At 42.6% G+C, this 16098-nt stretch overlaps 1 protein-coding gene across 3 annotated transcripts in view; it reads right to left on the bottom strand.

Moving 5' to 3' along the window:
- UNC5A (unc-5 netrin receptor A) overlaps positions 1–16098 on the bottom strand; it is a 650811-nt gene that overhangs the window by 143606 nt on the left and 491107 nt on the right. For all 3 annotated transcript variants that reach the window (XM_077265710.1, XM_077265711.1, XM_077265712.1), the window contains one exon: positions 8656–8759. In XM_077265710.1, the coding sequence (XP_077121825.1) occupies positions 8656–8759 (104 nt within the window). The remainder of the gene's footprint in view (positions 1–8655; positions 8760–16098) is intronic.

The raw sequence follows: 16098 nt of genomic DNA, 5'->3' as shown, positions 1-16098 counted from the left end.
TACCGTACCATGTCCACATATGTGTCAAGCCCCCAGGTAAATACCCACCATTATAGTAATCTAGGGGAAGGGGAACATGACAATAATAGAGACAGACATAGATACTTTACAAACTTATAAATTATAAAAAGTAACATTAATAAACAGTGCTTATTTGTGCTTATTTGTATAAACATACGCATGTTTATATGATCTTTACTGTTTATTAATGTTACTTTTTATAATTTATAAGTTTGTAAAGCATCTATGTCTGTCTCTTATATGGACTGTGCTTATTTGTATAAACATACGCATGTTTATATGATCTTTACTGTTTATTAGTGTTGAGCATTCCGATACCGCAAGTCTCGGGTATCGGCCGATACTTGCGGGTATCGGAATTCCGATACCGAGATCCGATACTTTTGTGATATCGGGAATTGGTATCGGGATTAATATCAATGTGTAAAAGAAAGAATTAAAATAAAAAATAGGGATATACTCACCTCTCCGACGCAGCCTGCACCTTACCGAGGGAACCGGCAGCCTTCTTTGCTTAAAATGCGCGCGTTTACTGCCTTCCGTGACGTCACGGCTTCTGATTGGTCGCGTGCCGCCCATGTGGCCGCGACGCGACCAATCACAGCAAGCCGTGACGTAATTTTCAGGTCCTGAATGCCTAATTCTAGGCATTCAGGACCTGAAAATTACGTCACAGCTTCTGATTGGTCGCGTGCCGCCCATGTGACCGCGACGCGACCAATCACAACAAGCCGTGACGTAATTTTCAGGTCCTGGATGCCTAATTCTAGAATTAGGCATTCAGGACCTGAAAATTACGTCACGGCTTGTTGTGATTGGTCGCGTCGCGGTCACATGGGCGGCACACGATCAATCAGAAGCCGTGATGTCACGGAAGGCAGTAAACACGCGCATTTTAAGCAAAGAAGGCTGCCGGTTCCCTCGATAAGGTCCAGGCTGCGTCGGAGAGGTGAGTATATCAATATTTTGTATTTTAATTCTTTATTTTACACATTTATATGGATCCCAGGGCCTGAAGGAGAGTTTCCTCTCCTTCAGACCCTGGGAACCATCAGGGATACCGTCCGATACTTGAGTCCCATTGACTTGTATTGGTATCGGGTATCGGTATCGGATTAGATCCGATACTTTGCCGGTATCGGCCGATACTTTCCGATACCGATACTTTCAAGTATCAGACGGTATCGCTCAACACTACTGTTTATTAATGCTACTTTTTATAATTTATAAGTTTGTAAAGCATCTATGTCTGTCTCTATTATTTATATGGACTGTGCTTATTTGTATAAACATACGCATGTTTATATGATCTTTACTGTTTATTAATGTTACTTTTTATAATTTATAAGTTTGTAAAGCATCTATGTCTGTCTCTATTATTGTCATGTTCCCCTTCCCCTAGATTACTATAACGGTGGGTATTTACCTGGGGACTTGACACATATGTGGACATGGTACGGTACCTCTGCATTTTGATGTGGTACTGCAAGCACAGCTAATTGTTAAGATCACTTGCATCTATGCACTCCCTATTTTGTTAGACATTTATATGGCCAGACCCTTTTTTCTTTAAATCAGCGGCTGCATTTTTCTTTTCCATAGGCTCACCCGTGTGGCCATGCGCATCGCGCTGTGTATGGGCGGCTCGGATCTGTGGGCGGGCGTCTTAGTGCCCGGTGCGCGATCTCCAGGTTTTTTGCCTGGCGCTTGCGCACTGTGTCTGACGCCGTCCCGCATTCCTGACCCGTCCATCGCAGTGCGCATGCGCCGGTGGCGCCGCTCGGATTGGCCGGGATCACACATGTGACCGTGGTCCCGGGGGGGGTTATTAAAAGGTCCTGCACCATCCATACTTCATCCCCTTGAGAAAGCGGCGTGGTTTTGCCGCGAAACGCGCGTCGGGGCGCTCTTTTGTTCCGGTGGGACTCCCCTTCCTTGCCCCCACAATTGGTAAGCTCACCTTTGGTATCCACTATATTACTATGCACTATGCACTTTACTGTGGCCCTGCTTTGGCTACCGTATTAGCAGAGGACATACCCTGGTGTGTTCATAACTCTATCTTCTACTGTGGGGGGCTTGTTGTTTTTCCTTCCAGCTCTCCTCTTATGTTGATTTCAGTATTTACATATGGGGGCAATATAGGGGTTAGTTCCCCCTCTCGTGTTTGATTGGGAGACACCATCCATTTGAAACATATTACTGTTTTTAAATTTTTGTACCAATAAAGGATATTTGATATGCAATACTATATGCTCCCTATTTTCTCCTGTTTGTATATGTATTTGATGGAGCTTAATTAGCCTGGAGGCACTTAATGTGTATGTGCTTGGATCCAGACTATCGTTATGACTCTGGGAACCCTGTTAATATTGATTTTCTCTGTGTGTTTCACAGCATTTCCCATTATTAGCATGGACTTTCGTGCACGCGATCGCACCTAGCGTGCACAGTTGAATGAGGTGTTCCACAATAGCACGGAAGGGGGCGATGAGGGGCCCAACAGAGAGCTACAGGAGACTATCTTCCGATTCAAAGATTTATTGCGCAAAAGAACGCACATTTGGTGGAATTACGAATTTTTGGATCAGTACCTCCAAAAGGACCTTATTCCGAGGGGACTCCGAGTACAGGTCTTTCCTTCTTTTCCCATAGATGACGCAGATTTCAAAAGTAAATGGGAAGACCTGACCAATACTTGCTCAAGGGGGTTTATGACTCTCCTTAAACAAATGAACCACAAATCATTAGAATCTATCGAGGTTGAAATTGACGCTATACAGGTCATTCTACAAAAAGAAATGACAGGGGATGCCCTTAAAAGGTTGAATGATGAGGTGGACACTGAGCTCCAGAAGTGGGCCAGTGATATCCAAACCACCAAAGCGAAAAAATTCCAACGTGATGCTCAAGATAAACAACTCTCAAGAGTATATAGGTGGCAGAACCCACATGGTCGTTCACGTGCTAGATCTAGAAATACCCATCATTCTAGATCTAGGTCGACCTCTACACGTTCAAGTAAATCCACCCGAGAGGACGATATTGCCGTCACCCCCCTGAGTGGTGGCCCTACTACTTCAGGTTTTTCTAACAAAAGGATGACCACTAGACAACTCACTAAAACCAAAACAACGGGGGGGGCCTGCTCAGGTAAGCACGCAGGGGGGCATACAGGTACTTAATCTGTCTACGCATGTTCTCTCTGAGGACCAGATTGATGTCCTTGGTAGGGGCCTGACCTTCTCTCCCACTAACTCCTTTAATTATTTTTCAGCAGTAAAGGACCTCCAGTTATTTTCCCGCAAACTGATTTTGAAAAAGCTCCATACCAGCAGGGCCTCTGCTGAAGAAATGAGTGATATGGAAAGGGAAACTCTCCGTGACTTGGAGGACCTGCTCGAGGAACAAGAAACCTTGGATCCAAGTAAGTTCCCTCCTTCCGCCCATCCCAGGTCGGCCAGGTTCCCCCCCTTGTCCCTATCTCCGGCGGTGGAAATTTTTACCAAATTGGTCAGCGAGGATTTTAAGAGGCTGTCATCCCGGAGAACATATGACAACTTGACAGTTAGGCAGCGTTCTGCCATTACACAACTACAATCTTGGAAAGATGTGGTGTTTAAACCAGCGGACAGGGGGGAGAACGTGGTGATCTGGCCATGCGTGAAGTATGAAAGGGAAGTTTTTCGGCAATTAAAGGATCCTCATACTTACCTCAGGCTGTCCTCCAATCCCACGGTTCCCTTTCAGCGGGAATTACAAAACATTCTTATTGGGGCGTTGGAAGCAAATATCATTACCAAACAGGTATTTGATGGATTGATGGTCAGGTCACCTAGAGTGCCTACATTCTACCTATTACCTAAGGTCCACAAGGATGCCCTTGACCCTCCGGGGCGTCCTATTGTCTCCGGTATTGATGGAATGTCTAACCCCATATGTCAATTTATTGACTATTATCTTAAACCATTGGTGGAGACATTACCTTCATATGTGAAGGACACCTCGGACGTCCTGTCGAGGGTCGACGGCATCCTTGTGGATCATGACACATTACTCGTAACAGCCGACGTCGAGTTTGTACACGTGCATTGATCACTCCTACGGGTTGGATGCTGTTCGCCGCTTCCTGGGTGCCTCCGACCTGGATGGCCCTCTGCATGAGCTAGTCCTTGAGCTGCTGGAGTATATCCTGACCCACAATTTTCTCATTTTTAAGGACTTTTTCTATCTACAGAAACGCGGCACAGCCATGGGCGCAGCGTGTGCGCCCTCGTACGCCAACCTCTTCCTTGGCGCCTGGGAGAGGGATTTGTTTGGTGACGAGGGCCCACTGTCCGCTGCCCATGTGCTGTGCTGGCATCGTTATATTGATGACATTCTGTTTTTGTGGGGGGGAACTGCCGGCCAGCTCGAGGACTTTATGAGGTGTTTGAACGACAATACATTGAATATACGCCTGACATACGTTTTCAGTACAGTGATGGTCGACTTCCTGGATGTCCGCCTGGAGATCGATTCGGACCGGCGCATCCAGACTGACGTCTTCAGGAAGCCGACCTCTGTCAATTCTTTGTTACACGCTACCTCTGCTCACCATCCATCCACTGTGAGGGCCATCCCGGTCAGACAGTTTCTCAGGATGCGGCGAATTTGCTCTACTGAGACCAAATTTACATCACAGGCGGGAGATCTCAAACGGAGGTTTAAAGCCCGCGGCTATAGCAATAGAGCTATTAAAACTGGCTACGACCGCGCCAGGGCAACCCCACGGAGTGATCTTTTGCACTGTACTACTCGACGTCGTGCTGTGAGTAAGAGTGGACCGATAAGATTTATTTCGACCTACAACCATGAGTGGGAGAACATGCGTTCCATTTTTGTCAAACATTGGCCTGTCCTCCATACTGAGCCCTCCCTGCGTGCTGCCCTGGGTAGCTATCCCCTTATGACCCCTAAAAGATGCAGGAATCTCAACGATATGTTGGTCAGGAGCCATTACATCCCAGCTCCAACAAACCCCTTTGGTACGGGGGGTCCCCGTCTGGGGTGTGTTTCCTGTGGGCGCTGTCTTGCCTGCACCAATGTCCTCCGCTGCTCCGACTTCACCTCAAGTGATGGTTTAAGAACATTACAAATTAGACAGCGCATAACTTGTAGCACCACTAATGTCATCTATTATGCTACCTGTCCATGTCCAAAAATCTATGTTGGACTCACTACCCGAGAATTGAGGGTTCGTGTGCGGGAGCATGTGCGGGACATTGGCGCGGCCAAGACGGCGCTCTCAGTAACTGACCTAAAAACAATTCCACGGCACTTTAGGTTACACCATAATTGCAATGACAAATTGCTCCTGGTCAGGGGGATTGACGTACTACACCTGGGTAGTAGAGGTGGCGATTATAAGAAGCGCCTTGCACAGATCGAATCCAAGTGGATTTTTCTACTTGATACTCTGACCCCTAGGGGTCTGAATGAATCCCTGAGCTTTGCTCCTTATCTTTAGCATCATTCTTAGATTAGTCCCTGTGGTCCCTCATTTTTTGTCCATCGTAACTTTCTTGTTTTTTGTTTTTAATTTTTTGATTTTAAAATGTCTTGTGTTTTTATCACCAGTAACAGTTTCGTACCTTTGGGCCCTCCCCTTATCCCTGCATCTGATGGAATATACGAACTAGAAAAAACTCCATCTACAGTCTGCTTTTTGAAATTATGGATCTTCTTCCCGTGGTTCTGTGTCAGCTATCCGGGTGCACAAGATACATATATGGACTGTGCTTATTTGTATAAACATACGCATGTTTATATGATCTTTACTGTTTATTAATGTTACTTTTTATAATTTATAAGATTGTAAAGCATCTATGTCTGTCTCTATTATTGTCATGTTCCCCTTCCCCTAGATTACTATAACGGTGGGTATTTACCTGGGGGCTTGACACATATGTGGACATGGTACGGTACCTCTGCATTTTGATGTGGTACTGCAAGCACAGCTTATTGTTAAGATCACTTGCATCTATGCACTCCCTATTTTATTAGACATTTATATGACCAGACCCTTTTTTCTTTAAATCAGCGGCTGCATTTTTCTTTTCCATAGGCTCACCCGTGTGGCCGTGCGCATCGCGCTGTGTATGGGCGGCTCGGATCTGTGGGCGGGCATCTTAGTGCCCGGTGCGCGATCTCCAGGTTTTTTGCCTGGCGCTTGCGCACTGTGTCTGACACCGTCCCGCATTCCTGACCCATCCGTCGCAGTGCGCATGCGCCGGTGGCGCTGCTCGGATTGGCCGGGATCACACATGTGACCGGGGTCGGGGGGGGGGTTATTAAAAGGTCCTGCACCATCCATACTTCATCCCCTTGAGAAAGCGGCGTGGTTTTGCCGCGAAACGCACGTTGGGGCGCTCTTTTGTTCAGGTGGGACTCCCCTTCTTTGCCCCCTCAACTGGTAAGCTCACCTTTGGTATCCACTATATTACTATGCACTATGCACTTTACTGTGGCCCTGCTTTGGCTACCGTATTAGCAGAGGACATACCCTGGTGTGTTCATAACTCTATCTTCTACTGTGGGGGGCTTGTTGTTTTTCCTTCCAGCTCTCCTCTTATGTTGATTTCAGTATTTACATATGGGGGCAATATAGGGGTTAGTTCCCCCTCTCGTGTTTGATTGGGAGACACCATCCATTTGAAACATATTACTGTTTTTAAATTTTTGTACCAATAAAGGATATTTGATATGCAATACTATATGCTCCCTATTTTCTCCTGTTTGTATATGTATTTGATGGAGCTTAATTAGCCTGGAGGCACTTAATGTGTATGTGCTTGGATCCAGACTATCGTTATGACTCTGGGAACCCTGTTAATATTATATGTAATGTTTGTATATTTGTATGATATTTTATCTTTATATATAATAAACATTATTGGGTTCATCATGCATTACTTTGGTTCATTTTTATCCATGTGCCATTGTATGTCTATTTTTCACTTCTGTGTCCCATTCATATGTCCATTGAGTTCATGAGATTATTGGCATAAAAAACTGTATGCAGAATTTCAGACATAATAAAGGATAAATACAGTTTCCTATCCAAATAATTATAATGGATCTGTGAAAAATGCATGGCATACAAATAGTAACTCGTATGTGATCTGTTTTTGAGCATTGGGTTACAATGGACGAGTCTAATCTAGAAGATGTATCAGAGTAGTGCATGCTTTGATTTTTTACTTTTTACGTGCAATTCATTGTTTTTTGTGTTAAAACATCCCTGTGAACTACGGCATTGACTTGCATTAGTCAGTGTGCTGTCCGCATGCTACTAATTTTAAATTCATGTGAACCCAGGAAACACTGCATATCCATTGCCACTGATAATTGCATCTTCTTCATATATACAGTGGGGGAAATAAGTATTTGATCCCTTGCTGATTTGCAATTTTGCCCACTGACAAAGACATGAACAGTCTATAATTTAAAGGGTATGGTTAATGTTAACATTGAGAGACAGAATATCAAAAACAAAATCAAGAAAAAAACATTATATAAATTATATAAATGTATTTGCATTTTGCAGTGAGAAATAAGTATGATGATGATATGGCTCTTGATGTCAATATTATTGAGTCTGTCCGGGATTGCATAAAGAGACAGGAGGCTTTGCACAAACCTAGCTACAGAAGAACAGTGGTTAGTCCTCCAAGATGTTTGGAACAACCTCCTTGCAAGTTAATTCAAAAACTGAAACAAGTGTATCTAGAAGTGATACTTTAATGTTGTTTTGAAGGCAAAGAGTGGTCACTAGTGATGAGCGAGTGTACTCATTGCTCGGGTTTTCCCGAGCACAGTCGGTTGACCTCCAAGTATTTGTGACTGCTTGGAGATTTAGCTTTCATCGCGGCAGCTGAATGATTTACAGCTACTAGCCAGGCTGAGTACATGCGAGCATTCCCTAGCAACCAGGCAACCCCCACATGTACTCAGGCTGGCTAGTAGCTGTAAATCACTCAGCTGCCGCGATGAAAACTAAATCTCCAAACACTAGCAAATACTCGGAGACCACCCGAGCGTGCTCGGGAAAACCCGAGCAACGAGTGTACTCGCTCATCACTAGTGGTCACATCACATATTGATTTGACTTAGATTTTTCTATTGTTTATTCACATTGTATTTTATTAATTGACACAAATAAACTATTAACATTTCTATTTTAGAAAGTGTTCTTACTTTTCAGCATTTTTTCCATGCCTGCCTAAAATCTTTTGACAATATTGTACATAAAAATTCCAATCACTGCCTTGACTAACATAGGAAAACATCATACTGATAATTTTAACCCCGGTGTTAGCGCCAGTGATATTCTATATATGACAATTAATTCTCTTTACATACCAAAATCCTTTCATTAATTCTAATTTGTTTGTGACTATGCTATCCATGACAGCGCTGCCTCACGTGTACACAAATCTAAGACTAACCAATTTGAGCCTTAAAAAAACAAGTAAAGTCACGTGCAGGGAGAACGAGCTAGAATAAATGTTTCTGTACTTGGCTTGACATGCAGATATGTGAAAGAAATGCGCACAGGGGAGTAATGTTTGGTGACACATTTGCAGCACTCACCTCCGCAGGAGGAATCCCCTCAGGTGGCTGACATAACAGAGTCACCTCCTGATCCAAAGACACTTCTCTTGATAATGGCTCCTTCTCGAAATTCTTCCTGAGGTCTTAATGAAGAAAATACAAAAAAATAAACAAAACGTGATATTATAAAATTAAGGATAAATCAAATGTAAAATATGAGTATGTGAATTAGAAATAGCCAGGATTTAACACCAGGTAAGTCAGATGCGCAGTGACATTGAAACGCTGGTGGAGAAGTAGAGGAGCAGCCAGATTGCATTGGGTCTCCGGTGCAGCTCCTGCCAGCTATGCATAACCACATATTACAGCGTGACAGTGATAGAGAGTGACAGAGAAGGATGTATACGTCGTGCCTTCTCCTCCCCTTGGGGTCCGCAGGTCTAAAATAAACCGAATTCCACATTCATTTAGCCTGTTCATCTACATTTTTGTTTCTCCTTGCTGAATCCCTGCTTAGAGCACACATGGCTGGATTGCAAGTGACAGAAATTGACGTGGGGATGCACAGACCCTCATAGCTCTGCTATACTGGCACCCTGTGGCAAAACATACCAGCTCAGTAATAACACAGGCCACCTCTTTGCTCACCTGTCTTCTCATGTTTGTTTTTAGTGCCGTAAAGGAAGCCTGACAAGTTTGTTCTACGCAGAGAAAATGCTCGCTTATATTTAGGGCTAGGAAAGCACAGGCACGAGGATTGTCAGCAGCCTCATCGCACATCCTAGATCTATGATGTAAAACTCCGGATTAGATACTACTGAATAAATAGACACATGCCTTGAGGAGCTTACAGTCTGTAAGGCACTGGAGTGAGGTGACATGGTGGCAATGACATGGAAATACAGTGCAAAATCAAAGCCTGATCTGTTCTGGAATAAATGTGTTGTTGGCAAGGCTAATCAGACGCTAAAGAATATCTGCAGGCATACATTAGCATTGATGAAAGTCATTTAACAGAATGATCTTTTAACATTTAGAAAACCGAGAAAGGAAAAAAAAAATGAGTTGTGCAAGCCATAAAAGAAGAACAAATCATTTGAAAAGCAATGAAGTTGTAGCCTAGAAACAATTAATTGGAAAACATTAATGATCGGCAAAGGTGTGATTTTCTAATTAATGATCTTCTATCTCTTATCCACAGAGATTCCTTTATATTAAGAGGATTCTTTTTCATAGTTATGTAGGTTGCAAAAGGCAAAAGTCCATCAAGATCAACCTTTCACAATCAGTTATTCTACATTCATCATTAGATGGTTAGAATTCTCAATATCATTTGCTTTAACAAAGCATTCAGCCCTTTTAAAAATGATGTTATATAATTTACTGTTACGTTCTATTGGAGCATTCCACAGTATAACTAACTGTAAAGAATATTTTCCTACAGTATATACATGTCATAATTTATCGTTCCTCTAAACGTGTAAGGAAATATCTCTTGCCTCATAAAGTTCTTGGAAGCAGTAAATAATGCATTCTTTGTATTGATCACACATGAAATACATGTTGGCAGTGCTGCCAGCTTATCCAGTTCTTGGGTAATATTATACAATTAGGCAGAGCTTTAAATGTATAAAAAAAATTGGGACTAACAGAGATCCTTGTTGTGCCCATCTGCTTACATTAGCCCATTTATGGAAAGAACTATTTACAACCCTCTGTTTCCTGTATCTTTAATATATATGGTGTTCTAGTCTCTTGTTCTGAAGCTTCAGTACAAGGCTGTTGCATGGTGCAGTATTAGACTGCTCCATTAGCAAACTAGAGCTTCCTGCTTTCCTTTCGTCGGTGGCCCTCTCTATAGTCCTCATGCTTTATAGAATATTATGTTCTACTCACCCCCACCTCTAGCTAGCTAGTATGCAGACACTCTGTTGAACTGCTGTCAGATTGGGCAATTAGCAGTGCAAACTAGAGCTTCCTGCTTTCCCCTTGTCAGTTGCCTCTCTATAGTCCTCATGCTTTATAGAATAATACATTCTACTCACCCCCACCTCTAGCTAGCTAGTATGCAGACACTCTGTTGAACTGCTGTCAGATTGGACAATTAGCAGTGCAAACTATAGCTTCCTGCTTTCCTCTCGTCGGCTGCACTCTCTATAGTCCTCATGCTTTATAGAATAATATGTTCTACTCACCCCCACCTCTAGCTAGCTAAGATGCAGACACTCTGTTGAGCTGCTGTCAGACTGGACAATTAGCAGTGCAAACTAGAGCTTCCTGCCTTCCTCTTTTTGGTTGCACTCTCTATAGTCCTCATGCTTTATAGAATAATACGCTCTACTCACCCCCACCTCTAGCTAGCTAAGATGCAGACACTCTATTGAACTGCACAGCCTTTCCTATATTGTACCATGCTGGATCTGACCTACACCAGAGGGAAAGAAAAAAAATGTCTGGGCTTTGCACACTCCCATGGACATACAAATGTTGACCCTGCACTGTCCAATTTTATCAGGAAACTCAACAAGCAAAATGACCTTAAAAGGGTTGACTTGACATCTTAAATGGGTAAAATTGCAATGTGATCATAAAACCAAACAACTTTTCAATTTCCTCGGAATTAAAAATCCTCTCTCAAAAGCTCAGAGATTTCAATTGTATTCTTGCATAGGTTACCAGCCACCTCTGCAGTCTATCAGCAGTGATCAGCAAGGAATTCAGCACTTACAAGCTCTTTTTCTAAAGAACCTGTAAGAAAAGCCCTGAAGATGGCCAGATTTCTGGGACCAGACAGTTTCAGTGCAACTCTGCTTCCATAGAGGCTGCAAAGGTAAAGTTGACTCTGCTTGCAGCATCAGCGAGAGCAAAAATGTTAATTAATCAGCTCACTGTTCATCTACCAACCCTAGCGACCAGCGAGCTGAACAACAGTGGAGCAATGCCTTTGTGTTCCACAACATGCAAGTAATTCATGGCACTCCTACGTGAGCAAATAAGACATTGCTAGTTTTATGCAGCATCCACATAATTAAAGTGACAGTACATTATAAAGCATATACAAATTATAGTATCATAAAACATGTTATGTCATTACTACCCAAATAATAGCAAATAGACAATTCGAAAAAATAGATGTCATCTCCATCACAATAGGAACAACAGCCGCTAATAGCAGCCAACAAATGGAAATACGGAATGTTCAGCAAGTCACATCGGGGTTCATGAGCTTAATATTTATAAGAAGGTGGCGATGTCATTTTTTAACCCTTGTATAGGTAGAAGTTAGCTCACCACCACATTGGGTTGCAAGAATGGAGATACTTTTTTAACTACTGCATAGTGAATGATTTGAACTTTAACCCCTTAACGACCAAAGGTATTATTTGTTTTATATCTTCATTTTTTACTCCCCTACTTCTTGTTCTGATCTGACTTTTTAATGATACAATTTTGGTGCAATTATGTTCTTTTGATCGCCCGTTATTGCTTTTTAATGTAATGCTGAAGCAACCAAAAAAACCTAATTCTGGTGTTTTGACTTTCTTCTCATTGCGTCACTTAGTGATCGAGTTAATTCTTTTTTTATATTAATACATCGGGCGATTGTAAATGTGGCGATACACAAATATGTGTATGTTTGATTTTTTTTAATTGTTTTATTTTGAATGGTGTGATTTTTAAAAACTTTTTTTTTAACTTGTGGCAAGTTTCAATAGTCTCAATGGAAGACTAGAAGCTGGTGTAACCCAATCAGCTCTACTGCATACAGGTGATGATCAGGTCGCCTGTATGTACCAGAATTCCTGACTTGCTATGAGCGCCAACCACCAGGCGGAGCTCATAGCAATCCAGCAGTGACAACCATAGAGGTCTGCTGGAGACTTCTGGTTGACATGCCAACCCATCGGGTCACCGATAGGCGTGATTTCTGGTGTATTTGCCGGAAGTGCGCGTTAAATGCCGCTGTCAGAGTTTGACAGCGGCATTTACCTAGTTAACAGCCGCAGCTGCTAGAGGCCCAAGTCAGATGCTAAAAACAGCTGATGTGTGCTGGAAACGATGAAGGCTCAGTGCCGGAGCCCACATCAAAGGAAGGAGTCTGATATCGGTGTACACTTACGCCCGATGTCCGAAAGGGGTTAAAAATGTATATCCAAAGGATATTGACATCTTATTCTTGTATTAAAAGGATTGTCCACTACTCGGACAATCTGTTCTCAATCAGCATGTTTGTCCCCGTAAAGTAGGAACACGTATTCGGACCTCTGGTGTCGGTGTCATTCCAGTGGTGTCAGCACTCCTGGGGCTTGAGTGAGATTTTCATGTCACATGAACCCATCGCCCAATCAGCCTTGGTGTCACGCCGGTAACTCGCACTCCTTCCCAGCACAATCGTACTCACTGCATCACTGCATTCAATGCTCCGCTCCTCCCTGTGTCTGGCCATCTCGCTGAGCTACCTCTTGCAGTACTTCCAGCTCTGCTGCTTCCTCCTGCTATTCCTACCTGGCTATAGCAAGGCCCAATCTGACTCTACAGTAATTTAACCCTGCTTTGCCCTGCAGAATTTTGCCTCCCTGGCCTATCCCCTGCCAGCAGGTGATATATTAAGCAGTTCTTCCCTCCACACCTTGCCAGAACTTAGGTTCCTAGATGCAGTGGGTCTACCGTATCCTGTTAAGTTGTATTATAGTGTTGACTCTCCTGTTAATGACCTGGCTTATTTCCTCGTATTATCTGACCTTTCCGCTCCTGACTCCAGCTTTGTATAGTGATCCTATGCTGCATGCCTCGACCTTGGACTGTCTGACCACGTCTGTGCCTTCTCTGCATCATATTGTGCCTCTGACCTGTAGGTCACCTGCTATAGGCCTGGGAACTGCCCTGGAGTGGGACATTTTAGCTACTCTAATGGCTCAAGCCTATACTCACCATCAAAGGCTCTAGTTAAAACCAGGTAGCCACTTTGTCATGCCTCTCCACGGCAAGCCCGGCCAGTGGTGTAGTGAGTCCATACCCACCACCATCACATGACATCACCCTTTATTTCGACGAATCAGACATGAATAGGAAGTTATAGATGTGGCTGACAACTCACATCCTCTTGATGTCTGATATGGGGGAAAAAGTGCTGAGTGAGAAGGAGGTGGACCCAGTAGTGGACAACCTTTTTAATACCTAGGTGTTCAGTACCAATGTAATGTTTTATGCAGTATAATTATTATACAGACTTATGCAGATGGATATACCCAAATAATAATGCTCAGAATTACTTGTACAATGTAGAGGCCTTATATCCTTCCAGAATAATGTTGATCTCATCCTTCAGTCAACGTCTTCGCTTTTACACCTGCAAAACCAAAGCAATAAAAGCTGTCTATGTTGTGCCACTTGATGTTCAGGACCAGTTGATACTTTTAGTTTGAAGAACCCAGTACAGTAAAATCTCTTACTTTTTCATTTACCCACTAGCACACTTCCGTTTCAATTGCAATATAAATATATATTTATAGCTGTGCTGCTCTGGCTGTATATTCAGTTTACTGACAACCATATATAATACGCCATACTGTGAAGTGCACAAAAATGCCCTCACACAAATCTCTTGGTTGGTTGCTGGTAAAATCGTTTTGTTATGATGCCATTCTCTTCATGGAGGAAGGTATCTTCGGCATGTAGAGAGACAGATACTATTTATAAAAGTGGCGAGCTAGCGGAAACATTAGAAAATCACTTAGGGTAGCCATAGAAACTAAATGTTCTACATATGTTTACTAACTTTTGGAATATCTGAATATTTTAGGTTTTAAACAATGGAAGAAGTTGTCCTGGTCCTGAAAAAATATATCTTTTCAGGTTATGTGCTCACCAGAATGAATCTCTTTATGTAAGGCACTACTGCTTAAAGGGAATCAATCAGCAGGTTTTTGCTATGTTGTCTGGCACCAGCATGATGTAGGGGCAGAGTTCCTGATTCCAGCCACGTATCGCTGTGTATAACCTCATCCACACCACTGATTAGCAGCTTCCTGTGTACATTGTATAGTGACCTCGTTGTTGGATGAGGACTCAAGTGGGAAGCTTGTCCTGTAGTGATAAACTTCTGATGATAATACACTAATTGCATTGACATAGCAAAATACAGATTAGTAAGAGGCAAATCACTGTAATCAGGGTCTCGACCCTGCGAGGGAGTGATAGGTATTATATGTGAGGGATTCTATGTATTCCCAAGGATGCATATAGAAGCTTATTAAGACCACTGGAGTGCATTGCAGTCACAGGTATAGCTGTGGTTCCAATGCAGAATAAAAGTAAGTGTGGTCTTGGACAAGCTATTTGCCCAAGGCAGATTTAAGAATACCCAACATGGGCTTTGGTAGTGCGGTGCTTCGCTCCCTCCAGGCCGGGTCTTACAAGTGGCCCATGGTCACAGATCTCAGTTAAAAACCCTGCAGCAAAGGGTTGGGGGTGTCAGTCTTGGTTTCCAAACTGCAGTGGCCTGTGTGAAGCAACATGGAGCAAAGCGAAGCCAAAACGCCTTGCACCCCTCAGAATGACATGGTAGCACAGTTGCCCACAGCAACCAGTCTCGGATACGGACTGTCTTGACACCCCAATTGCAATCCGGAAGATACCATTTGTTTTTCATTTGTGAGTTACGTTGGACACTAACCCCTTAGTGACGGAGCCAATTTGCAGCTTAATGAACGGGCCAATTTTTACAATTCTGACCACTGTCACTTTATGAGGTTATAACTCTGGAATGCTTTAACGGATCCTGCTGATTCTGAAAAGGTTTTTTCATTACATATCGTAATTCATGTTAGTGCTAACATTTCTTCTATATTACTTGTGTTTATTTATGAAAAAATGGAAATATGGTGAAAATTATAAAAATTTAGCAATTTTCAAACTTTTAATTTTTATGCCCTTAAATCAGAGACATATGTCACACAAAATAGTTAATAAATAACATTTCGCACAGGTCTACTTTACATCAGCACAATTTTAGAAACACATTTTTTTTTTGTTAGGAAGTTATAAGGGTTAAAAGTTGACCAGCAATTTCTCATTTTTACAACAAAATTTACAAAACCATTTTTTTTAGGTACTATCTCATATTTAAAGTCACTTTGAGGGGTGTACAAGACAGAAAATACCCAAATGTGACACCATTCTAAAAGCTACACCCCTCAAGGTGCTCAAAACCACATTCAAGAAGTTTATTAACCCTTTATGTGCTTCACAGGAACTGAAGCAATGTGGAAGGAAAAAATTAACATTTAACTTTTTTTTTTACAAACATTTTACTTCAGAACCAATTTTTTTTATTTTCACAAGCATAAAAAGAGAAATTGAACCACAAAATTTATTGTGTAATTTCTCTTGAATATGCCGATACTCCACATGTGGGGGTAAACCACTGTTTGGGCGCATGGCACAACTCGGAAGGGAAGGAGCGCCGTTTGACATTTTCAA

The sequence above is a fragment of the Ranitomeya variabilis genome, chromosome 5 (genome assembly GCF_051348905.1).
Source record: "Ranitomeya variabilis isolate aRanVar5 chromosome 5, aRanVar5.hap1, whole genome shotgun sequence".
Taxonomy (NCBI): Eukaryota; Metazoa; Chordata; class Amphibia; order Anura; family Dendrobatidae; genus Ranitomeya; species Ranitomeya variabilis.
The sequence above is the reverse complement of the archived record's forward strand: the minus strand, read 5'-3'. Positions and strand labels throughout refer to the sequence as shown.